The following is a 24,367-nucleotide window of genomic DNA, read 5'->3' as shown; positions in this document are numbered from 1 at the left end:
TCATTTGCAAATATCTCTTCCCATCCCGTTGGTTGCCTTTTAGTTTTGTTGGTTGTTTCTTTTGCAGTGCAGAAGCTTTTCATCTTCATGAGGTCCCAATAGTTAATGTTTGCTTTTAATTCCCTTGCCTTTGGACATGCGTCAAGTAAGAAATTGCTACGGCTGAGGTCAACGAGGTTTTTTCCTGCTTTCTCCTCTAGGGTTTTGATGGTTTCCTGTCTCACATTCAGGTCCTGCATCCATTTTGCATTTATTTTTATGAATGGTGTGAGAAAGTGGTCTAGTTTCATTCTTCTGCATATTGCTGTCCAGTTCTCCCAGCACCATTTGATAAAGAGACTGTCTTTTTTCCATTGGGTATTCTTTCCTGCTTTGTCAAAGATTAGTTGGCCATACTTTTGTGGGCCCAGTTCTGGGGTCTCTATTCTATTCCATTAGTCTATGTGTCTGTTTTTGTGCCAATACCATGCTGTCTTGATGATTACAGCTTTGTAGTAGAGGCTTAAGTCTGAGATTGTGATGCCTCCTGCTTTGGTTTTCTTCTTCAATATTACTTTGGCTACTCAGGGGCTTTTGTAGTTCCATACAGGTTTTAGGATTGCTTGTTCTAGCTTTGAGAAGAATGCTGGTGCAATTTTGATTGGGATTGCATTGAATGTGTAGATTGCTTTGGGTAGTATTGACATTTTAACAATACTTATTCTTCCAATCAATGAGCAGGGAGTGTTTTTCCATTTCTTGGTATCATCTTCAATTTTCTTCATAAGCTTTCTATAGTTTTCAGCATACAGATCTTTTACATCTTTGGTTAGGTTTATTCCTAGGTATTTTATGGTCCTTGGTACAATTGTGAATGGGATCAGTTTCTTTATTTGTCTTTCTGTTGTTTCATCATTGCTGTATAAAAATGCAACCGGGGGCGCCTGGGTGGCGCAGTCGGTTAAGCGTCCGACTTCAGCCAGGTCACGATCTCGCGGTCCGGGAGTTCGAGCCCCGCGTCGGGCTCTGGGCTGATGGCTCAGAGCCTGGAGCCTGTTTCTGATTCTGTGTCTCCCTCTCTCTCTGCCCCTCCCCCGTTCATGCTGTCTCTCTCTGTCCCAAAAATAAATAAACGTTGAAAAAAAAATTTTAAAAAAAATGGCAACCGATTTCTGTACACTAATTTTGTACCATGCGACTTTGCTGAATTCATGTATCAGTTCTAACAGACTTTTGGTGGAGTCTGTCAGGTTTTCCATGTATAATATGTCACCTGCAAAAAGTGAAAGCTTGACTTCATCTTTGCCAGTTTTGATGCCTTTGATTTCCATTTGTTGTCTGATTGCTGATGCTAGAACTTCCAACACTATGTTTAAACAACAGTGGTGAGAGTGGACATCCCTGTCGTGTTCCTGATCTCAGGAGGAAATCTCTGAGTTTTTCCCCATTGAGGATGATACTAGCTGTGGGCTTTTCATAAGTGGCTTTTATGATATTTAAGTATGTTCCTTCTATCCCGACTTTCTCGAGGGTTTTTATTAAGAAAGGATGCTTTTTCTGCATCGATTGAGAGGATCACATGGTTCTTTTCTTTTATTAATGTGATGTATCACATTGATTGATTTGCTAATCTTGAACCAGCCCTGCAGCCCAGGAATGAATCCCACTTGATTGTGGTGAATAATTATTTTTATATGCTGTTGAATTTGATTTGCTAGTATCTTGTTGAGAAGTTTTGCATCCATATTCATCAGGGATATTGGCCTCTAGTTCTTTTTTTTTTTTTTTTTTTGCTGGGTTTCTGGTTTGAAATCAAAGTAATGCTGGCTTCATAGAATGAGTCTGGAAGTTTTTCTTTCCTTTCTATTTTTTGGAACAGCTTGAGAAGGATAGGTATTATCTCTGCTTTAAATATCTGGTAGAATTCCCCAGGGAAGCCATCTGGCCCTGGACTCTCATTTGGTGGGAGATTTTTGATAACTGATTCAATTTCTTCACTGGGTATGGGTCTATTCAAGTTTTCTATTTCTTCCTGTTTGAGTTTTGGGAGTGTGTGGGTGCTTAGGAATTTGTCCATTTCTTCCAGGTTGTCCAGTTTGTTGGCATATAATTTTTCATAGTATTCCCTGATAATTGCTTGTATTTCTGAGGGATTGGTTGTAATCATTACATTTTCATTTGTGATTTTATCTATTTGAGTCCACTGTCTTTTCTTTTTGAGAAGCCTGGCTTGAGGTTTATCAATTTTGTTTATTTTTTTAAAAAACCAACTCTTGGTTTCATTGATCTGCTCTACTGCTTTTTTGGATTCTATATTGTTTATTTCTGCTCTGCTCTTTATTATTTCTCTTCTTCTGCTGGGTTTGGGGTGTCTTTGCTGGTCTGCTTCTGGTTCCTTTAGGTGTGCTGTTAGATTTTGTATTTGGGATTTTTCTTGTTTCTTGAGATAGGCCTGGATTGCAATGTATTTTCCTCTCAGGACTGCCTTTGCTGCATCCCAAAGCATTTGGATTGTTGTATTTTCATTTTCATTTGTTTCCATATATTTTTGAATTTCTTCTCTAATTGCCTGGTTGACCCATTCATTATTTAGTAGGATGTTCTTTAACCTCTATGCCTTTGGAGGTTTTTCAGACTTTTTCCTGTGGTTGATTTCAAGTTTCATAGCATTGTGATCTGCAAGTGTGCATGGTATGATCTCAATTTTATATACTTATTAAGGACTGTTCTGTGACCTAAGTATGTGATCTGTCTTGGAGAATGTTCCATGTGCACTCAAGAGGAGAGTGTATTCTGTTGCTTTGGGATGCAGAGTTCTAAATATATCTGTCAAGTCCATCTGATCCAATGTTTCATTCAGGGCTCTTGTTTCTTTATTGATCCTGTGTCTAGCTGATCTATCCATTGTTGTAAGTGGAGTATTAAAGTCCCCTGCAATTACCACATTCTTATCAATAAGGTTCCTTATGTTTGTGATTGTTTTATATATTTGGGGGCTCCCGTATTTGGCGTATAAACACATGTAATTGTTAGCTCTTTCTGATGGATAGACCCTGTAATTATTATATAATGCCCTTCTTCATCTCTTATTACCGCCTTTAATTTAAAGTCTAGTTTGTCTAAGTATGGCTACTCCAGCTTTCTTTTGACTTCCAGTAGCATGATAGATAGTTCTCCATCCCCTCACTCTCAATCTGAAGGTGTCCTCAGGTCTAAAATGAGTCTCTTGTAGACCGCAAATTGATGGGTCTTGTTTTTTATCCATTGTGATACCCTATGACTTTTGGTTGGAGCATTTAGTCCATTTACATTCAGTGTTATTATAGAAAGATTTGGGTTTAGAGTCATTGTGATGTCTGTAGGTTTCATGCTTGTAGTGGTGTCTCTGGTACTTTGTGGTCCTTGCAACATTTCACTCACAGAGTCCCCGTGAGGATCTCTTGTAGGGCTGGTTTAGTGGTGATGAGGTCTTTCAGTTTTTGCTTGTTTCGGAAAACCTGTATCTCTCCTATTCTGAATGACAGGCTTGCTGGGTAAAGGATTCTTGGCTGCTTATTTTTTCTGTTCATCACATTGAAGATGTCCTGCCATTCCTTTCTGGCCTGCCAAGTTTCAGTAGAGAGGTCTGCCACTACCCTTATGTGTCTGTCTACCTTTGTATGTTAGGACCCGTTTATCCCTAGCTGCTTTCAGAATTCTCTCTTTATCCTTGTATTTTGCCAGTCTCACTATGGTATGTCGTGCAGATGATCGATTCAAGTTACGTCTGAAGGGAGTTCCTTGTGTCTCTTGGATTTTAATGCCTTTTTCCTTCCGCAGGTCAGGGAAGTTCTCAGCTATGATTTGTTCAAGTACTCCTTCAGCCCCTTTCTCTCTCTTCTTCTTCTGGAATTCCTATGATACGGATATTGTTCCGTTTTATTGCATCACTTAATTCCCTAATTCTCCCCTCATACTCATGGATTTTTTTTATCTCTCTTTTTCTCAACTTCCTCTTTTTCCATAATTTTATCTTCTAATTCACCTGTTCTCCCCTCTGCCTCTTGAATCTGTGCTTTGGCTGCCTTCATATTATTTTGCACCTCACAACATTTTTTGTTCCTCATGACTATTTCTTTGTCCCTTGATCTCTCTAGCAATAGATTCTCTGCTGTCCTCTATGCTTTTTTCAAGCCTAGCAATTAGTTTTATGACTATTCTCAACTCTTGCTCAGTTATATTGGTTAAGTTGGTTTTGATAAATTTGTTAGCTCTCATTCCTTCCTGGAATTTCTTTTGTGGAGAATTCTTCCGTTTCATCATTTTGGCTAGTTTTCTGTCCCTTATGAGTTTTAAAAGCTTGCTGTGTGCTCTGTACCTGTGAGCACCGCTATATTAAAGGGAGGATGGTGGGGGTCATACACTGTCCAGGCCTGGCCCTTCAGGAGGTGTTTTTTGGAGAGTGTTGCTCTCTGTTGTGACTTTGGTTATTTTATTTCCCTACCCGTAGTGATGTTTTGGACCCTCCACCAGGTGTGCTTTGATTTGTTCCTTGGAGTAGCCCTGGAAAGGAAAACAGGAGACAAAAACATGCAAACACACAAATAAAACAAACCAAAAGAAAAAACCCAAAACACCGACTACAAGTAAAGAACAGGTTGGAGGCGGTGCTGACGGAAGAGCAGATACGAAGAGAAATGACAGGAGTGGAGGAGAAAGAAAAAATAAACATTGACCAGGCAGAGAGACTAAAAGGCTTAATCCATAGAGAAAGGAAAATAAAGAAGGAGGTGGGGAAAATGAAAAGAAGATAAAGTTACCCAGAGAAACTATACTGCTCGATTATTCCAGAGAGAAAGGAGTGTAAAGAAGGAGAAGAAGGAGGTGTAGAACATGTATCAAGACAATGGATTAAATATGTCTGTTTAGACAGACCAATAACCAGAGTAACCAGCCTAGGGGAGGAAAGAGATAAGGAGCAGAAATGGGAGGGAGAATATATCTCTCTCCAGAATTGACCTAGAGTTAATCCAGGCAATGCTGCATCGCTTGTGGGGAGTTGCTGTCCACAGGGTCTGTGCCCCTCGGTGGATAGCAGTTACCCAGTGCAAAGGGGCGTGGCTTGGCATAATCTGGACCCACCTCCACTGTGGGCCCGGGGAGTGATCCCTGAGGCCCGCCTTGGTGCTGGGGGGCGGCAATGGTGATCCCCCAGTCTCTTCTCCACAGACCCTGACCGGTGGACTCAGTTTGAGTCTTCCTCACTGTGTCATGGGTGCAGACTGGGTGGTCCTTCTCGCTCCACCAACTCCCCTGACCCTGCGCTTGGCTAAGATTCACAGTCCCGTTCCCATGCGCTCTGGCATTGGGGAAGTGCCTCTCAGTGCAGCCCAATAGGTGGTCCCGGCTGGCTTTGTCTGTGCCACCGCACTTCAAGGAGGACCTCCGTCTCTTACTGCAGACTGCGTCGCTGACCTTGCCACTGAGCCCCAGGGGTGGCGGACACAGGCAGGCTTTGTTCTGTCCCACCGCACTCTGGGGAAGTGGCCGCTTTCTCCCACTGCAGACTGCGCCCCTGACCTACCACCGAACCCAGGGCTGGCTCCCCTCCTCCCCAGGTGCGTGAACAGGGAGCCGGCCCGAGTCCGAAGAAAGTCCTGCCGTTAGAGATGGGATCCCTCTGAGTCCCAGTACGAGGTCATTTTCCTGTGCAGATACAGTCCTACACTTCCCTAGACGTTCTCTTCCCTTTGTCTCTCCGCAGAAGGGGATCCCTCCCCTCTGTGCCTACCCACCCTGTTCTATCTCCCCCAGTTCACAATCACCCACCTATCCTTTCTCAAGTTGTCTCATTTTCTTCCTGGTAGGTTCAGTCTCTTTTCCTCCCAGACTCTTGGGGTTCAGAGTCCTTTGGCTCCAGCACTTCTTTGAGGGAGGCGGGAAGTAAGGATCCCCCTACTTCTCTGCCATGTTGACCCCTCCCTACCTCCCTCTTAGTGTGTTTAGATGTAAGTTGAGTCTCTTAGGGAGAGCATATAATTGGATATTCTTTATCTGTTCTGCCCAAATCTGCCTTTTAGTTGGACAGATTAATCCATTAACATTTAAGGTTATTATTGATAAAGAAAGACCTACTTATGCCATTTTGTTATTTTCTACATGTTTTCTATCATTTTTGTTCCTCAATTCTTTCAGTGTGTGTGTGTGTGTGTGTGTGTGTGTGTGTGTGTGTGTTAAATGTTTCCTCATGGACCATTTTGATTCCCTGTCATTTCTTTTTATTTATTTGTTTTAATGATTGTCCTGGGGATTACAGTTAACATTTTATTTTTTTTAATTTTCATTTAATTTAATTTTTTAACTTAGACCCAAGTTAGCATATAGTGCAACAATGATTTCAGGAATAGATTCCTTAATGCCCCTTACCCATTTAGCCCATTCCCCTCCCACAACCCCTCCAGTAACCCTCAGTTTGTTCTCGATATCTAAGAGTCTCTTATGGTTTGTCCCTCTTCCTGTTTTTATATTATTTTTGCTTCCCTTCCCTTATGTTCATCTGTTCTGTCTTAAAGTCCTCATATGTGTGAAGTCATATGATATTTGTCTTTCTCTAATTTTGCTTAGCATACTACCCTCTAATTCCATCCACATAGTTTCAAATGGCAAGATTTCATTCTTTTTGATTGCCGAGTAATACTCCATTGTGTGTGTGTGTGTGTGTGTGTGTGTGTGTGTGTGTGTGGTATATATATAATGTGATATATACATATACACTACATCTTTATCCATTTGGGCTCTTTCCATGCTTTGGCTATTGTTGATAGTGCTGCTATAAACATGGGGGTGCATGTGTCCCTTCGAAATAGCACACCTGTATCCCTTGGATAGATACCTAGTAGTGCAATTGCTGGGTCATAGGGTAGTTCTGTTTTTAATTTTGGGGGGAACCTCCAGACTGTTTTCCAGAGTGGCTGCACCAATTTGCATTCCCACCAGCAGTGCAGAAGAGATCCTCTTTCTCCACATCCTTGCCAACATCTATTGTTGCCTGAGTTGTTAATGTTAGCCATTCTGACAGGTGTGAGTTGGTATCTCATTGTGGTTTTGATTTGTATTTCCCTGATGATGAGTGATGTAGAGCATTTTTTCATGTGTCAGCCATCTGGATGTCTTCTTTGGAGAAGTGTCTATTCATGTCTTTTGCCCATTTCTTCACTGGATTATTTGTGTTTTGGGTGTTGAGTTTGATAAGTTCTTTATAGATTTTGGATACTAAACCTTTATCCGATATGTCATTTGCAAATATCTTCTCCCATTCTGTCGGTTGCCTTTTAGTTTTGCTGATTGTTTCCTTCACTGTGCAGAAGCTTTTTATTTTGATGAGGTCCCAGTAGTTCATTCTTGCTTTTGTTTCCCTTGCCTCTGGAGACGTGTTGAGTAAGAAGTTGCTGTGGCCAAGATCAAAGAGGTTTTTGCCTGCTTTCTCCTCAGATTTTGATGCCTTCCTGTCTTCCATTTAGGTCTTTCATCCATTTTGAGTTTATTTTTGTGTATGGTGTAAGAAAGTGGTCCAGTTTCATTTTTCTGCCTGTCGCTGTCTAGTTTTCCCAGCACCACTTGCTGAAGAGACTGTCTTTATTCCATTGGATATTCTTTCCTGCTTTGTCAAGGATTAGTTGGCCATACGTTTGTGGGTCCATTTCTGGGTTCTCTATTCTGTTCCATTGATCTGAGTGTTCTTATGCCAGTGCCATACTTTCTTGATGATGACAGCTTGTAATACAGCTTAAAGTCCGGCAATTAACATTTTAATTCATAGCAGCCTATTTTGATTTAATACCAACTTTGTTTTGCTAGTATATAAAATTTTTGCTCTTATGTACCTGCGCGCGCACACACACCTGCTTTCTTTTCTTTTGCCACAAATTACATCTTTATACCTTGTGTGCCCATTAACATAGATTTACAATTACTGGTGTAGGCATTTATCTTTTAAATCATATAAGAGAAAGAGTTTCAAACCAAAAAGATAAGCATTATAAACCAAAAATAGCCAATTACTATTGGCCTGTGTATTTTCAATTATCAGGTTATTTCTTTATGTGGATTTGCATTAATATCCATTATCCTTTCATTTCAGCCTGAAAGTCTCCCATTAGCATTTCTTGTAGGGCAGATGTGCTCGTGATCTCTGTCCCTCTCAGTGTAACCTTATACTTGGGGTTTCTTAAGCTTCTTGGCTGTGTACATTTGTGTCTTTGTCAAATTTTGGGAAATTTTTGCCCTTATTTCTTCAAATATTCTTTCTACCTCATTCTCTTCTCCACTTAATGAATTCCCATGATGTGTACATTGGTATGTTTGATGGGATCCCACAGGTCTCTTGGGCTCTGTTCTTATTTTTTTTTTCCTTCTTTTTTCTTTCTGTTCTTCCAGGGAGGTAATGTAAATCATCCTGTCTTCATGGTTATTGATTCTTTTCTTCTGCCTGCTCACACCTGCTGTTGAACTCTTCTTGTGAACTTTTCATTTCAGTTGTACTTTTCAACTCCAAAATTTCTGTGTAGTTTCTCTTTGTAATTTCTGTCTCTTTAACATGGGTTCTAGTTCATCAGAATTGCCACGGTTTTCTTTAGGTCTTTGAGCATACTTAAAAGAGTTGACTTAAATCCTTTGAGGGGTGCTTGGGTGGCCCAGTTGGTTGAGCGTCTGACTTCAGTTCAGGTCATGATCTCTTGGTTCGTGAGTTTGAGCCCCACATTGGGCTCATTGTAGTCAGCCTGTCAGTGCAGAGCCCAGTTCGGATCTTTCTGCTTACACTCTCGCTCTCAAAAACTAAATAAAAAAACATTTAAATTCTTTGACTAGTGAGTCTGATGTTTGGGCTTCCTTTGGAGCAGTTTCTACTCATTTTTTTTTCTCCTGAAATGGGCCATACATTTGTTTCTTTGCCTGCCTCATACTTTTAGTGTTAAAACTGTACATTTGGAACATTATTACACAGCAATTCTGGAATCCGATTTCTCTCCACCACCAGAATTTGTTATTGTTGCTGTTGAATGTATGTTTAGTGATACCTCTATACTAATTTTGTAATCTGTATTTGTCACGTGTGGTCCCTGAAGACTGTTATGTTAGTTTCATGGTTAGCTAGTGGTTGGTCAGAGATTTTCTTGGGGGCCTGGAACAAAAAGTAAAACACCTGTAGTCTCTGCAGATGTGTTCTGTGTGGGTGTCCAGGGCCTACATTCAAAATCAGCAGGCAATTGGCAACTCTCCATAATCTTTACTTTCTGCTTGTGCAGAACCTGAAGGTCAGCCAGAATTGAGGACTTAATGCAATTTCAGGTCTTTTCTGACCATGTGCCTGACCCTGGCTTTCTAGATTCAAAGAAATATGAGGGAAATTTTTTAAAAATTCCCCCAAACATCTTATTCCATAGTTTTCCTCCCAGGCTTCTTGGTTAGTTTTTTGTTTTCCTCTACTATTTCACTTGCCTCTGGTGGTGATGGCTGAGATATTTGCCTTTAAATGTGTTCAGCACATGCCTGAGGGTAGACAGCTCAGCCCTTGGAGAGTGGGATTAGATAAATAAAGGCAATATGGAAACCAATTTGACAATAAATCTCATATATTGAAAAAAAAAGTGTAAGAAAAAGTTTATAAAGTAAAAAAAAAAAATTAAAAATTAAAAAAAAGATAAAGGCAAGCCAGAAAAGTCAAATCAGACAACCACGGATCTTTGACAATAAATAGGTCCCCCCTGCTCCCTGCAGTACTAGGAATGTGGGCTGTCATCTGCAAGGTCACAGCCAAAGCAGTGAATAGATTAGACAGGGGTCAGTTAAAATGTCAGCTGGTTGTTGTCCTTGATTAAACATTTTCCAGTTGCTGTAAACTTTTGATAAGTTTCCAAAGTTCTGATAAAGTTGGTTCTGATGGTGTTCCCCAGTTTAGTCACTGTTTTTGTGGAGTTAAGGGCTGTTAAACCAAAAGTCCATAATTTTCACTGTTGTCACTTCTCACAAGTCTTTCTGAGGCACTTCGATGTTCCTGGGTCTGTGCTGGGTTTAGGAATGTAGTGATGAATGAGACAGACGTGGTCCCCACCCTCCTGGAGCTTTCTGTCTGATGCCTTCCCTGTGAACTGACTAGCTGTTCCTTACCCTGACTTTATATTCTCTGTGGTTAAAAGCTTTAGAGCTTTTGAAGTATGTTATGTAAACTTGGGCATGGACTTTGGGACTGTTTATATCCTGTCACCTGGACATTGAGGATGCTTGAATTTTTGTTTCTGGAGAGTTACTATACCCATTAGAATTTATGCATGGTTACTCCACTGTTGCAGAAGTCATACTGGCTCATCTTCAGAATTGTTGGCTCCAGTTTCATGGAGTTGCTTGTCACCTGCACAGTCCCCCTACATCATGTGTCTTTTCTCCACAAATAGGGTGTCATGTTGATAAACCCAGTCTGACCTCCCAGCTGGAGCAAGAAGACAAAGTGATGACACAGGAGCGAGGAATTCTTCCAGGCACCTGTCCAGGTGAGCACCAGGTGGACAGGCGGATAGGAGTCTTCTTGAGGAATAGGTCTGGCCAGTGATTTGGGGCATGGGAATAGTACATTCAGGAAATGTCAATCAGGAAAGTTTGTAACATGTCCTTTTTTCTGGCAGAGATGGTCAAGAACATTTGGTATGAGCTTCTTCGTGTATGTTCCTTCTTTTTACCTTTCTGTTCAACATCTCATGTGTTACCTTGAACTCAGGGGGGAAAAAAGACGTATCTCTTTTCCTTTGAAGTGTACTTAACATATAGTGTTACATCAGTTTCAGGTGCACAACGTAGTGATTTGATAAGTTTATAAGTTATACTGTGCTCACCACAAGTGTAGCTGCTGTCTGTCATCGGACAATGCTAATACATTTAAGTTTAAATCTCATAGGAGCACTTTATCCAATTCCTTCCTACTTTGCATTCCTGATAATCCCTTCTTTTGTAAATCTCTGATCAGTCTTAATCCTTCTAGAATCCTTTAATACCTATAGTTTTCATACTCACATCCCTTTCATGGCAAACTTCCTCAAAACCTTGATCCCTCAGAGTCTGCCTTTACTCATGTATGTACTTTACTATTCCTTTCCTCCATCAACTTAAATTTGTTTTCAATTTGTTTCAGGTTTGGAGACTGTACTTAAAGCCAAATGGTTAACTCCTAAGAAGCACGTTTTTAGAAAAGAACATTCCAATGGTATTAAAGCGGTAAGACCAACCTGGCTGATGTCTGTTTTTTTACAGTAGGAAAGTAAGTTAGAAAAGTCACAAAGTAAACAGTCATAGTATCATTTACACATGAGGAAATTTTGTCTCTGGAGAGAGACTGTGAAAAGTTGTGAATTTGGAGAAAACCGTAAGTTAGCTCCAAACTTGTTTCTTCACTGGGAGTTTCCACTTGTAAATATTTCCTTAAATGTGACTACGATATTGATCATTGAAATATAAAGTGGTCTTAAGTTTATCAGAAGATGCTCTGTGAATATGATAAGGATTTGTGGCAAAGCATCCTTCTTTTTTAACTTCTAACAGCTCAAACTTGGCAGAAGCCACATACAAGCACTGAAAATAGCCAAAATGTCAATTGTAATAATGTAACAGAATTCCTGAAAAAGAGAATTCCTATGACATAAAATTCATTAAATATTAAAAATACTATAAATGATAGTTATCATTCATCTCTTAACAGGAAAGAAATCATCTCGGAGTGAAAGTCAATGAATGTAATCAGTGCTTTAAAGTCTTCAGCACAAAATCTAACCTCACTCAGCACAAGAGAATTCATACTGGAGAAAAACCCTATGACTGTAATCAATGTGGCAAGTCCTTCAGCAGTAGATCCTACCTGACCATTCACAAGAGGATACACAATGGGGAGAAGCCCTATGAATGCACAGACTGTGGCAAAGCCTTCAATGATCCCTCATCCCTTAGGCTGCACGTGAGAATTCACACTGGAGAAAAACCCTATGAATGTAATCAGTGTTTCCACGTCTTCCGCACCAGTTGTAACCTCAAAAGCCACAAGAGAATTCATACGAGAGAGAATCACCATGAATGTAATCAATGTGGCAAGGCCTTCAGCACGAGGTCCTCCCTCACCGGGCATAATAGTATTCATACGGGGGAGAAACCTTATGAGTGCCACGACTGTGGGAAAGCCTTTAGGAAGAGCTCCTATCTGACCCAGCACATGAGAACTCATACTGGAGAAAAACCCTATGAGTGTGATCAGTGTGGAAAATCCTTCAGCAGTAGCTTTTCTCTTACTGTGCACAAGAGAATTCACACTGGGGAGAAACCCTATGAATGCAGTAACTGTGGGAAAGCATTCAATAATCTCTCTGCTGTTAAGAAACACGTGAGGACTCACACTGGAGAGAAACCCTACGAATGTAATCATTGTGGAAAATCTTTCACCACTAACTCTTACCTTTCTGTGCACAAGAGAATTCATAATAGGTGGATATGAGTACAGTAATTAGGAAAGCGTTCATTGATCTCTTAACCCTCAGACAACTGATGGTAACTCACTAGATGGGTGAGTTATCTGCTGCTGCCTAACAAATTTCCCTCCAAAACATAGTGGCTTCAAACCTCATACATTTATTATAATTTCTGTAGGTCGGGAATCTGGAAGCAACTTAGCTGTGTAGTCCTGGCGCAGAATCTGTCATGAGGTGAAATCAAGATGTCTGCTGGAGCCACAATCATCGGAGTCTTTACTGATACAGAATCTGCTTCCAGAATGGCTCACTCACATGTCTAGCAAGTTAATGCCAGTTGTTGGCAGAGAATCTTCATTACTTCACTCTCCAGAGGGCCAAGTATCTTCATGATGTAGCATCAGGTTCCTCCCAAAGCATTTGATCTACAGGAGAGCTAATGCAGAAGCCACATTGTCTTTTTTGACCCATCCTCAGGAGGACATACTATCATTTCTTCCGTACTGTATTGCTTACAGAGTGGAAAGAAACAACACAGGGTGTGTGTGTGTGTATACATATATATACACACACACACACAGATCATAAGGAACATAAGGAGACAGATCATAAGGAACCATCTGAGGAGTTTCCATGAAATCAGTGAAGAAAAGCTTTTAGCAGACTCTCATTCTGTCACTCTATTGTATATGAAGTAGCCCTCGGTAACTTAAGTCAATTCCCTCTGGAGAGAAACCTCATGAGTGCAATCTTTGTGGTAAGCTTTCAGCTCAAACTCACCCTAATGTGCACAAAAGATCATGTGTGGAGAGAAACCTGAGGAGCGCAGTAGCTATAGGAAAGCCTTCAGTGATATCTCTAGGGAGTCACATAACAGTTCACACTAAGGGAAAAATCTTAAGACTATCCTCAGAATGCAAAAGCCTTCAGCGACACTCATCCCATAGAGCACATGTGAGAAATCACTACAGAGGAATCCTAAAAGGAATGTGGGAAACCCTTCAGCACAAGCGTTTGCATTACTGAGCGAAAGATGGGGAGAGATTCCGAATACAATTACTGTGGGAAAGCCTCGAATGTTCTCTCAGTTTTTAAGAGACACGAGGGTTTATTCTGGAGAGAAATTCCCTTCGAATGTCATCAGTACTGGAAAGTCATTTTTCCACATTCCTTAGGAAACAGAATTCACTGCAAAGACACTTGTGAATATAAAGACTGAGGGAATGCCTTTGATGATACCTCTTACATTAGGAAAAATAGGAAGTTTTCTTTGGAGGCAAAAGTTGTATCAATTTGGAAAAAATCTTTCAGTGATTCTTTGTTGGTTTGTGAGAACTCACATTGTAGGGAAACCCTAGAAAAGTGATGCCTCAGCTCTTTACTGAGGGGCCACAAAATAAGTTAAACTGGGAATGGAAATTATCGATTTTGAGTGTGGGTTTACCTTTATCTCATCCTAAGATCGGGCCACTAGTTCATTAATTTTCAGTCTTTTTGTTTTAGTATAAACACGTCTATAGCCATACCTAAAATAAACCTTAAATTATGTTCCATAGTTTTGTATGTAACATGTTAACTCTAATTTACTCTTTAAAAACATCAGTACATAGCATATCCAAAAAGACATTTCTGAATATCTCCTGAGTGAATTAGTTTATCATTAGTGGAAATTAGACCGTATTTACTATATACTTTTTCTAGTTTAATGGCATTTTTGTCAGGTAAGCGGACTTTACGATGCTAATTGTTTTTTATCTTTCTCCTCTAGTATGGCATTTTGTTTAGCTTCTTTCCCAATGCCCATCGTCCCCCACTCATTTACGTAAAAAATGTTTTTGTTGTCATTCAAGTTGTCAATGAGCAGGATTAAAAATGCGCAACTTATAAGGCTTCTCTGAGGCCCAGAGAGGTATTGCCTGGCTCTGCTGACCATGAGGAGTAGGTAGAAGTCACTGGGAAGAACACCATCTGGCTCGTTCCCCACCTGTATCCTGTTCGTCTTACCCGTGCTTTCTCTTGAAAGTCGACTCAAGGCCAAGAGTCGGAAGCACTCTATTTTGATCGTGATGCCAGACACCATAGTGCAGCATAAAATGACAGTGACATGGGCTCCCCCCGGACCTCTGATTGGCGGTCTCAGCTCTGGACTGCTTATGCCCAAACTACTCCTTACATGATTAAAAGTAACCTCTAACTGGTTGAAGCCAAAGTCTTTTTCTCGGGGGGTTTGTTTTTGAGGTAGTGTTCTGTTCATGTCCAGCCGAATGCAATATCTAACTAGGAAACCTATTAGTTGATCCCATTTGATAAGTGTTCCATGTTTCTTTGAAAATAATGTATATTCTCTAAGTTTTCGATGTAGACTATGTGCCCATTAACTCAAGTTAATTGTGTTTTCAGATATAGTATGTACATTCAGGTTTTTGTCCTCAAACTTATTTAGTGGTAGATGTCTATTAAAGTCTTCTTCTAAGGATATGGATTAACGGGGTTTTGTTTTGTTTTTGTTTTTGTTTTTTGTCATTTCTGTCATTTTTTTCTTTATATATTTGGATGTATAACTAAATACACTCAGGATTAGTTTTTTTTCCTTGTGAATTGTTCCTTTTTATATAGGGGTCATTTTTTTATAATGAAGTATTTCAGTACGTTAATAAATGACTAAACATTTATGTAGCCCTTCCTATAGCTGAGGCACTTTTCTGAATGCCTTATGAAAATACGAACTTATTGAGTACTCAGTATAAGCTTAAGAAGTATGTACTATTATTATTCCCATTTTACAGATGAGAAAACTAACATGATATACTGGTAACTTGCCTGAACTCACTGGCTAGTAAATAGTAGAGCCCAGGTTTGAACCCCATCTGTGCTCTTAACCACTAGTCTATCTACTGAGTATATTCTATATGCCAGGCACTGTTTGCGACACTGGTGTTTATAGCAATGCATGAAATGTACGTTTTGCTATTGAAGCACTTACATTCTAATGGGGGAAGACAGATTATAGAAAAAGCAATAAGACTTGCTGTTTTAAGTGTTGATCAGAAAAGCAAAGCATGATAAAATAGTTAAGGGGGGATTGGGATCTTACCGTTGTATATAAAATAGGAAGGGAAGGCCTCTTAGCCAAGGGACACTTGAGCAGAGACCTTAACGAGTTGGCACAGTGAGTCAATGTGTGTGGCAAGAGCAGGCTTGGCATGCAAAGTCCCGCCGCAGAGCAGCCAACGAGATGAGCGTAGAACGAGCTGGGGGTGTAGTGAGGGTGTGATGGAGGATGATGTGGTCAGAGACGTGGTGGATCTTGATCTTGTTGGATTTTATTGTCCCATTAGGACTTTTTCTTATACTTTGAATGAGCTGGCATGCCAGTCAGAGTCCCAGCAGGAAGCAACTGACACAGACTAGGACACTTCAAGTAGAGTTTTCATAAAGAGGCTACTCACAGAGTTGTGGACAGGATGGAGGAAAACCACAAGAAGTCGTTGGTACCCAGTAGCGGGTAAGGCCAGGGCTCTATTAACATCCCTACCCCTGAAAGGATAAGAGAAGGGAACAATTACTGAAATCCACAGACAAGAGAGGAAAGAACTGCATTCCAGGAGCTGGGGGGAGGGGGTCGGGGGTAGCATCCAGCTCCACGTTCTGCAAGAAATAGCCAGAGCTAGACGTCCCCTTCTTTCATCCTTCTGATTTCATGCCTAGGGTCCCCATTGACCAAACCCAACCAAAGGCCACAAGGCAAGGAATCCCACTGATGTAGTTCATATTGATTAATGTTACTAGACTCAAAGGTAGAGAAAGTGGGTCCACTGGGGCAAATGGAAGCTATTCAGAACTTTTCACCCCGTTTGCTTCTCAGAATCTACTTTTGTCAGTCACCTGCGTAGAAAGTTCACATACCTGAATTGTAGCAGCCGCTGTGCCATCTGGGTATCGTCAAAGCACTGATGCTCCCACCCGTAGTCTAGAACAGTTGCCTTCACACGTGTTCTTCATATAAGGTAGGTCAGGGGACTCTTGGGAGGAAATCACAAAAATAACCTAAAAGCCCGAGTTACCAGAGGGCTTTTTACCAGCAAAGTAAGGGTCCCATGGAGCTTTATGATTGCATAGGTAACCCTATGCCAGCTGATGTGGGGCTTCTGTTACACAGTAAGGGCAGAGGACATTTGGCACTCAGGCAATCCTTTGGCATGTCTCTTACCCCAGGTTTTTGTTTGTTTTTGATAAATAAACGTAGCAGCTATATCCTGAGAAGGGCCTATTGGCCAGATGTTCAGACTCCTCAGGGGTGAGGATCCAGACCAGACCTCACCCTCGTAGTTATGGGTGAAGGGAATCGAGGATGGGATGGTAGAAGTGTGGCGGCTAAGTATCAGTCGCAGCACCGCGAAAAGCTGCTGTCGAGAGCGATCTGTAATTTGTTCACCGATCTTCCTCTTGTAAGTTTCTCCAAGCAAGAGGACTAACCAGAATCTCGTGTGCGTTCACTTCCAAGAAGCAAGTGCATCTGAGTGGCCTAAGTGTTGCGCCATAATGGAGACGGTGGTACATTTCTCAGATCCTTCTTTCAGGACTCTTTAAGGCACTCATGCCCCCGCTGCTGGAAGGGTTCTAATGGCTTGTGCCGCCATGCTGTCAGGAATTCTCTTAGGCCAAAGGGAAGTACCACACCTAAGGCTAAGTCCGCCCCCACCCCGGGGTAGCCCACTTCCAATGACTGGTTCCTACGGGGAGTGCAAATGCCCAGATTCCTTTGCCTCGATTTGTGATACCCTGAAAGGCCACCTCAGCCCTGGACCTCCCCGTGAGAGCAACTGGCATCTCCGTTTTGACCTTATCAGAGTTCAGTCTCTTGTTCTGCCCAATCTTGGTTCTCTCCTTTAGAGATGGTTACCTCAAGCAAGTGACAAACTTCTTGTCCCAAAGTTTCATTTCTTCATCTGTCAAATAGAAATGATAGAAGGCCTACTTTGTAGACTTGTATTAAGTATTCAATTAGTTAACATATGTAAAGCATTTATGGGGCTTCTGGTATATATATATATAGGAAACATTATTTTATCTTTTATTATAACCTAATTGAAACATCATAGGAATGTGCTGAGCAAAATAAGCCACACACAAAAAAAAGAGTAAATATTATATGAGACTCTAAATTCCAAGAATAGCAAAAAAAAAAAAAAAAATCTGTGATAGGAAAAAAAAATCAAAATGGTGGTTGTATCTAAACACACTGAGATGTGACGGGAAGGAACTTCATGGAGTGAGGAGAATGTTCTATATCTCAATGGGAGTGTAGGTTACATAAGTATATGCAATTGTCAAAATGTATTGAATGATACACTCAAGATACATACATTGAACTGTATGCAACTCCTGCCTCAACTTGATTTATTTTGCTAAGTGAAAGAAGCCAGACATGAAAAGCCATTTCTTGTATGATTACATTGTATGACATTTAGTAAAAGGCAAAACTGTAGGGAAGGACAACAAATCAGTGGTTTTCAGGGACAAGGAGTAAGAGAGAGGGGGGAATGACTACAAAGGGGCAACTGAAAGGAATTTGGGAGGGATGGAATTGTTCTCTCGTGGCTGTGTTGATGGACACAACTCTAGACGCTTGCCAAAACCCATAGAACTAGACAGCATAAAGACTATTACTGTCGGTTAAAAAAATCCACCAGGTAGCAGAGGGAATGCAAAATAGAATAAACTATAATACAGGAGCCTAACTATACAAATGAATAACATAATCGCAAGGAAGAAATCCAAATTTACTCTGGAAAACTGTATATTTTGACAAGAGATGTAAGGCTGACTATGAAAAGAATTGTCTGGAAACCCTCTGGTTGAAAATGGGTTTCTTACAATGGTGTGGATTAGCGATTGTGAAACTAGATTGTGTGTACTAGAGTTGAACAAGTAAATATGTGGTAGATTATGAAAGCCAGTTTCTTACTCTCAAAGAGATAAGTTGCAAACAAGGAAAGAGAGAAGGCTAGAATAAACACTGTGGCGTTGGAGTGGATTGGAATTGGAGGTATCTGTATGAATCCATGCTTTTTGATAGGTGGATGGATAGATGTTTGTGTGCACACACACGCATGTGCATAGGATAGTACACTATCAGCTCAGGAGGCCTAGTAGCAATGAGAATATCTATCACCCACTGAGATCTTGGTTTCTAAGGTAATATTCTTTTTTTTAAAAACAAAAACAAAAAACAAAAACAGCACTCTTTGGAGAAATAGAGGGCTGTCACAGGGAATATAGAACCTGCTCCTAAAATGTCTGAATTTCTTTTCATGTAACATAAAGGTTGACAAAGAAGAAGCCCCAAAAATCTGCCTAAAAATTCCCCTCAGGTCCTTAAATAACACCTAAGCTGTGCATGTACAGAGAAAGACTACAGGAGGCTTAGAAGAGAGTAGCTAGAGAAAGCTGAAGATTGTGCAGAAAATTCAGAGATCATACATGCCAGTAGTTGGAGGTTGGTTTTTGGACCCATCTGGAGTGGAATGATGAGAGAAGAAAAGAGAGAAAGAGACGGGAGAAGGAAAGGAAGATGAGGGGAGAGGAAGGGAAGGAAAAGGAAAATAAAAAAGAGAAAAGAGGGAGGAAGAAAGGAAAAGAAATGGAGGGAGGGAAGGAAAGAAAAAAGAGAAAGAAAAAGAGGGAAAAAAAGAAAGGTTTTTAATTATGCCCCTACAAATGTCACCCCCTGACAGTAAGTACCATGCACTACAAGTAAGGACTGCATCTTAGAAGTCAGTGCAAAACTGAAATAGATCTGTGCTTTTAGAGGCTAAAATCTAGACTTCAGAGGCTCAAGGTGGCCCATTAGTACTATAACTCCTGCCATAACGAAACCTAATCTTTAGAGGAAGGTACCATAATTAAGAACATCTACCAAGTATATTGTTCACAAGATCCAGCAAACAAGAGCAATAGACACGCAAAGTCTGCAGGAAGATATTGTCAATTAAGAATATAGAAATCTAGGGGCACCTGGGTGGCTCAGTCGGTTAAACGTCTGCCTTCAGCTCAGGTCATGATCTCACAGTTTGTGAGTTTGAGCCCCGCATCGGGCTCTGTGCTGACAGCTCTGAGCCTGGACTCTGTGTCTCCCTCTCTCTTTCTGCCCCTCCCCCACTCTCGCTCTGTCTCTGTCTCTCTCAAAAATAAACATTAAAAAAAGAAGAAGAATATAGAAATCCATAGGAGCAGGCCCAGAGACCAGATATTGGAGTTAGCAGACAAGGACTTCAAAACAACTATGAATAATATGTTTTTTTAAAAACGGAGAAAACGTGGGAAAATTGTAGAAAAAGAAAGACAAGCTGCAAATCCTCAAACCAACTGAAGAAAGGACATGTTGCCTTCAAAGGAGCAACAGTAAGACTGAAGATTTTTCAAAAGAAACTATGGAAGCAAAAAAATAGCATCCAACACCCAAAGGGTTGAGTGGGGGGGGGGGGGGTAGGGTATTAACCACGAATGTAAAACTCAATGACCTAAGAGAAATATTCTTTGAAAATGCAGAAAATGGAAGACGTGTTCCAACGGGGGGGGGGGGGGGGGGGGTAAAAAAGCAAAAGCTGAAATAACGGCAGAACTGCACCTCAAGAAAAACTAAAGAGAGTTTTCAGGTGAAGGGAAGTCAGTTCATGTGAAGACAAATAGCTCCAAGAATCAAGATCAGCAGGAGACAAAATGTAAGTAAATATAAATGTATGTTGACTGTGTAAAACAACCCTGTATAGTTTCACAACTTTTATGTAAGCCTAAACTTTTTCAAAATAAAATACCTTTAAAACACATTGAACTGATTGCCCAAAGCTAGAGATGATGTAAGCCGCTGCAAGAGAGCTCCCAGTCCGCCCCCACAAGACCAGACATTACGGGAACCCCAGCAAGTGCTGCTCACGGTCGACATCCCAGGTAAGACGACAGACGCCCTAGCCGAGGACCACCAGTTCCATCCCAGGACTAGAGACAACGGGACCTCAGATATCAACTGTCATTACCCAAACACAAATGACGGGGTCTGAGCAAGCAACCCCCCCAGTCCCCCCAAAAGTAGGAACGAGAGGAACTCCAAGTACCCCCTTCAGTAGCTTTAATTCTAGAAGCGATGGCAGCCCCAGCAGTGACTCCTTCAGCTGCTCAACACTAGGCAGTGGGGAGTCTTAGTCCACTGACCACCCCCCAGTCTCTACCAACAGTACAAGCAAGGGGAGACCCAGAAAGTGACTCTTCTTGTTCTACCCCCAAACTGGATAAGAGTGACCTATATAAAAAGACTCCCCTAGTCCCCATCACTAGAGATACATGGAAACCCATGCAAATATCCCCTTGATCCTCTCCTCACATTAGAGACCATGGAACCTCTTCATGGCCCCTTCCTGTCGCACCAACACTTGAAAAATGGGATCCCCAGGCAGGCAGTGACCTCACAGTCCCCTGGCACCAGAGACAACAGGAGCCCCAGCCGCATACTTCCCAGTTACCTCCAGCATCATGAGGGTTTCATCTGATGATACAAGTCTCAACAAGTGATTCCCCCATATCCCTCCAAGATTCGTGATGATGGAAATCCCAAAAAGCAACTTGTAATCCCCACACACTAAAGGAGACAGAAGCCCCAGCAAATGCCCCACCATTCTCACTCAGCACGAGTCACAGCTTGCCTCCCTTGACTCCCCCAGACCAGGTAGACGAATATCCCCAGTAAAGAGCAACCCGTCTCCCCCAAGGGAAGCAATACCAGTTTCAACAGGCAAGACTCCAGGTTCTCCAACATAGGTGTCAAGCAGTCCCAGAAAACTGCATCTATTCCCATGGTCACAAAATAAAGTTGATGGAAGGGTCAGCAAGCAGCACCCTCAACCGAATGAGGAGGGAAGCCCACAATGTAAATCCCTCAAGTCCTCCCAACATGAGATGACTGCCCCTGTAGGGACCCTCCTTTATCCCAAGCACAGAATCATCTGAGCCCCAGAAGGTAACTTCTCAGCCTCTTCGTGCAATACAGAGATCTCTGTCCCCAAGTTATAGTGGATAGGTAGAGCCCCATCAAACCAAATGTCCCTCGTCTTAGGGAATGTTGAGGACCCGTCTCAGGACAAAAAAGACAATCAGGGCACCTGGGTGGCTCAGTTGGTTAAGTGTCCGACTCTTGATTTCAGCTCAGGTCATGACATCACAGTCATGCGATTGAACCCTGCATAAAGCTTCACACTCAGTGTGGAGCCTGCTAGGATATTCATTCATATTCATTCTCTCTCTCTCTCTCTCTCTCTCTCTCTCTCTCTCTCTCCCTCCCTCCCTCCCTCCCTCCTCCCCATCCCCTCCTTTCTCTCTCTCCCTCCCTCCTCCTTTCCCTCCCTCTCCCTCTGCCCCTCTCCCCTTCTTTCTCCCTCCCTCTTTCCCTCCCACTCCCTCTCTACCCTTCTCTCTCTCTCTCTCTCTCTCTCTCTCTCTCTCTCTCTCTCATAATCAATAAACATTAAAAAGAAGAAGAAGGAAGGCAATCATAGTCCTGATAAGCCAGCAGAGACCCCAAGCTCTCATTATCCAAGAGACAGGAGCTCAGGAAGCAAAACTTCCTCCAACATTTCCTGCCCTAGCAGACCCATTCCCAGCTGACCCTCAGATCATCTCCGCAAAGAGGCACTAGTGAATGAGAAAGGCTGGAGCTGGGGTCAAGGCTGAGAGGGATAGAGAGGGGAGAGGAGTAAAAGAAATAAAGGAAGAAAGGAGACCTTCTAAGTTGTTCCAATGCCACGTATGAATTCATGAGGCTCCAAACAGCTACAATGACCAGAAACCAGGCTCTCAGGAGAAAAATGAGCAGAACAAAGAAATTCTGGGCTGATGAAGAGAAGTGGCCTAGAGGAGAGGTGGGTGCATCTGCTAGCCTCCAAGATGGCCACCAAGGGTCCTTGCACTTGGTACCCATGCCCTGTGCGGTCTCCTCCCACACTGAATCAGACATGACCCAAGTGAGCAACACAACGTTGCAGAAGTGACAGTATGTCATATCTGGGGCTATGTCCTAAAACACAGTGGAGCTCCCTTCTTAGTCTCCTAGGTTGCTTCCTCTATGGGGGAAGCCATCAGCCATCCCATGAAGGTACCCAAGCAACCCCAGGGAGATGTCCACGTGAGAAGAACCAACTCAGTGGCAAAGAGCTAGCCATTCACCAAGCTGCATCAAAAGATCTCCCAGCCCTGATTTTTTAACTCTGTGTGCTAAAATGTTTGGGGATGAAGTCTACTGCTGTCTGCAACCTACTTCAACATGTTTTTTTTTTTTAATTTTTGTTAATGTTTATTCATTTTTGAGAGAGAGAGAGAGACAGAGTGTGATCTGGGGAGGGGCAGAGAGAGAAGGAGACACAGAATCCAAAGCAGGCTCCAGGCTCCGAGCTGTCAGCACACAGCCCGACGTGGGGCTCGAACCCACGAACCGTGAGATCATGACCCGAGCCGAAGTCGGACGTTTAACCGACTGAGCCACCCAGGCGCCCACCCCTGCCTTTTTTTTTTTTTAATGGTGGATTGATGGATGATAGAGGAATGAAAGTAGCAAAGCAAGTATAGAAAAATGCTGTAGAGGGGCGCCTGGGTGGCGCAGTCGGTTAAGGGTCCGACTTCAGCTCAGGTCACAATCTCGCGGTCCGTGAGTTCGAGCCCCGCGTCAGGCTCTGGACTGATGGCTCAGAGCCTGGAGCCTGTTTCCGATTCTGTGTCTCCCTCTCTCTCTCTGCCCCTCCCCCGTTCATGCTCTGTCTCTCTCTGTCCCAAAAATAAATAAATGTTGAAAAAAAAATTTTTTTAAAGAAAAATGCTGTAGAATCTAGGGGTGGATATGAGTTCATTAGGACCGCCTAAACAAAACACCACGGACTGGGGGACTTAAGCAACAGAAATTTACTTTCCCACAGTTCTGGAAGTCCAAGCTCAAGATGCCAGCAAAGTTGGCTTCTTCTGAGGCTTCTCTCCTTGGCTTGCAGATGACCACCCTCTTGCTGCCTCTCTGTGTGGTGGTCATCCCTCTGAGTATGTGTGCTCCCACCATCTCTTGGTCCATATGTTTTCATTTCCTCTCCTCATAAGGACACCCTAATGGCCTCATTTAACCTTAATTCTTGAAAGGCTCAACCTCGGAATATTGTCATGTGAGGAGGTGCCAGTGATTTGGGCTTCAACATGTGAACGTGAGGGGACAGAATTCGGCCCACAACACGAGTGTTCACTGTAAAACTCTTTCAAATTATCCCCATACTTGAAATTTTTTCATAATAAATTGGGCGCAGGTGATGTGCTAAGTCACTAAAGGAAAAATGGATTGTTCTAAAAAATCATGTCAGGGGGACCTGGGGAAGATGGCGGCATAGGAGGACGCTGGGCTCACCACGTCCTGCTGATCACTTAGATTCCACCTACACCTGCCTAAATAACCCAGAAAACCGCCAGAAGACTAGCAGAACAGAGTCTCTGGAGCCAAGTGCAGACCAGAGGCCCACGGAAGAGGGGCCCCTACCGAAGCAGATCACCAAAGGAGAAGCGAGCTGAGCCTGCCCCTCCCGCCCCCGTGCACCTTGCCAATCCACCCCAGCTAATACACCAGATCCCCAGCACCACAAGCCTGGCAGCGTGCAAGTAGCCCAGACGGGCCACACCACCCCACAGTGAATCCCGCCCCTAGGGGAGGGGAAGAGAAGGTACACACCAGTCTGACTGTGGCCCCAGTGGTGGGCTGGGGGCAGACATCAGGCCTGACTGCGGCCCCGCCCACCAACACGAGTTATTCAAGACAGCACAGGGGAAGTGCCCTGCAGTTCCGCACCACTCCAGGGACTATCCAAAATGACCAAACAGAAGAATTCCCC

At 42.4% G+C, this 24,367-nt stretch overlaps 1 protein-coding gene and 1 long non-coding RNA gene across 12 annotated transcripts in view; one reads left to right on the top strand and one right to left on the bottom strand.

Moving 5' to 3' along the window:
* LOC102900943 (zinc finger protein 558) overlaps positions 1-24,367 on the top strand; it is a 100,388-nt gene that overhangs the window by 14,096 nt on the left and 61,925 nt on the right. Inside the window, exons 5-8 of one of the 9 annotated variants that reach the window (XR_006594732.1) lie at positions 10,410-10,505; positions 11,141-11,223; positions 11,705-12,556; positions 12,640-14,943. The exons of 7 other annotated variants lie outside the window; for them this stretch is intronic. Coding sequence is in view for 1 of the 2 variants with exons in the window: in XM_023244826.2 (XP_023100594.2) it covers positions 10,410-10,505; positions 11,141-11,223; positions 11,705-12,487 (962 nt within the window). In the remaining variant the exon portion in view is untranslated. Of the gene's footprint in view, positions 1-10,409; positions 10,506-11,140; positions 11,224-11,704; positions 14,944-24,367 lie in introns of those variants that run through there. One more of the 9 variants, XM_023244826.2, reaches the window with a different exon arrangement.
* Positions 14,153-24,367, bottom strand: part of LOC111557983 — a 59,831-nt gene continuing 49,616 nt past the window's right edge. Inside the window, exons 4-6 of one of the 3 annotated variants that reach the window (XR_006594738.1) lie at positions 17,365-17,410; positions 16,368-16,483; positions 14,153-15,998 (exon numbers count right to left, since the gene is read on the bottom strand). This is a non-coding gene — a long non-coding RNA (uncharacterized LOC111557983). Of the gene's footprint in view, positions 15,999-16,367; positions 17,411-24,367 lie in introns of all 3 variants that reach the window. The other 2 variants (XR_006594737.1, XR_002738383.2) reach the window with 2 other exon arrangements.

The sequence above is a fragment of the Felis catus genome, chromosome A2 (genome assembly GCF_018350175.1).
Source record: "Felis catus isolate Fca126 chromosome A2, F.catus_Fca126_mat1.0, whole genome shotgun sequence".
NCBI classification, from domain to species: domain Eukaryota; kingdom Metazoa; phylum Chordata; class Mammalia; order Carnivora; family Felidae; genus Felis; species Felis catus.
The sequence above is the reverse complement of the archived record's forward strand: the minus strand, read 5'-3'. Positions and strand labels throughout refer to the sequence as shown.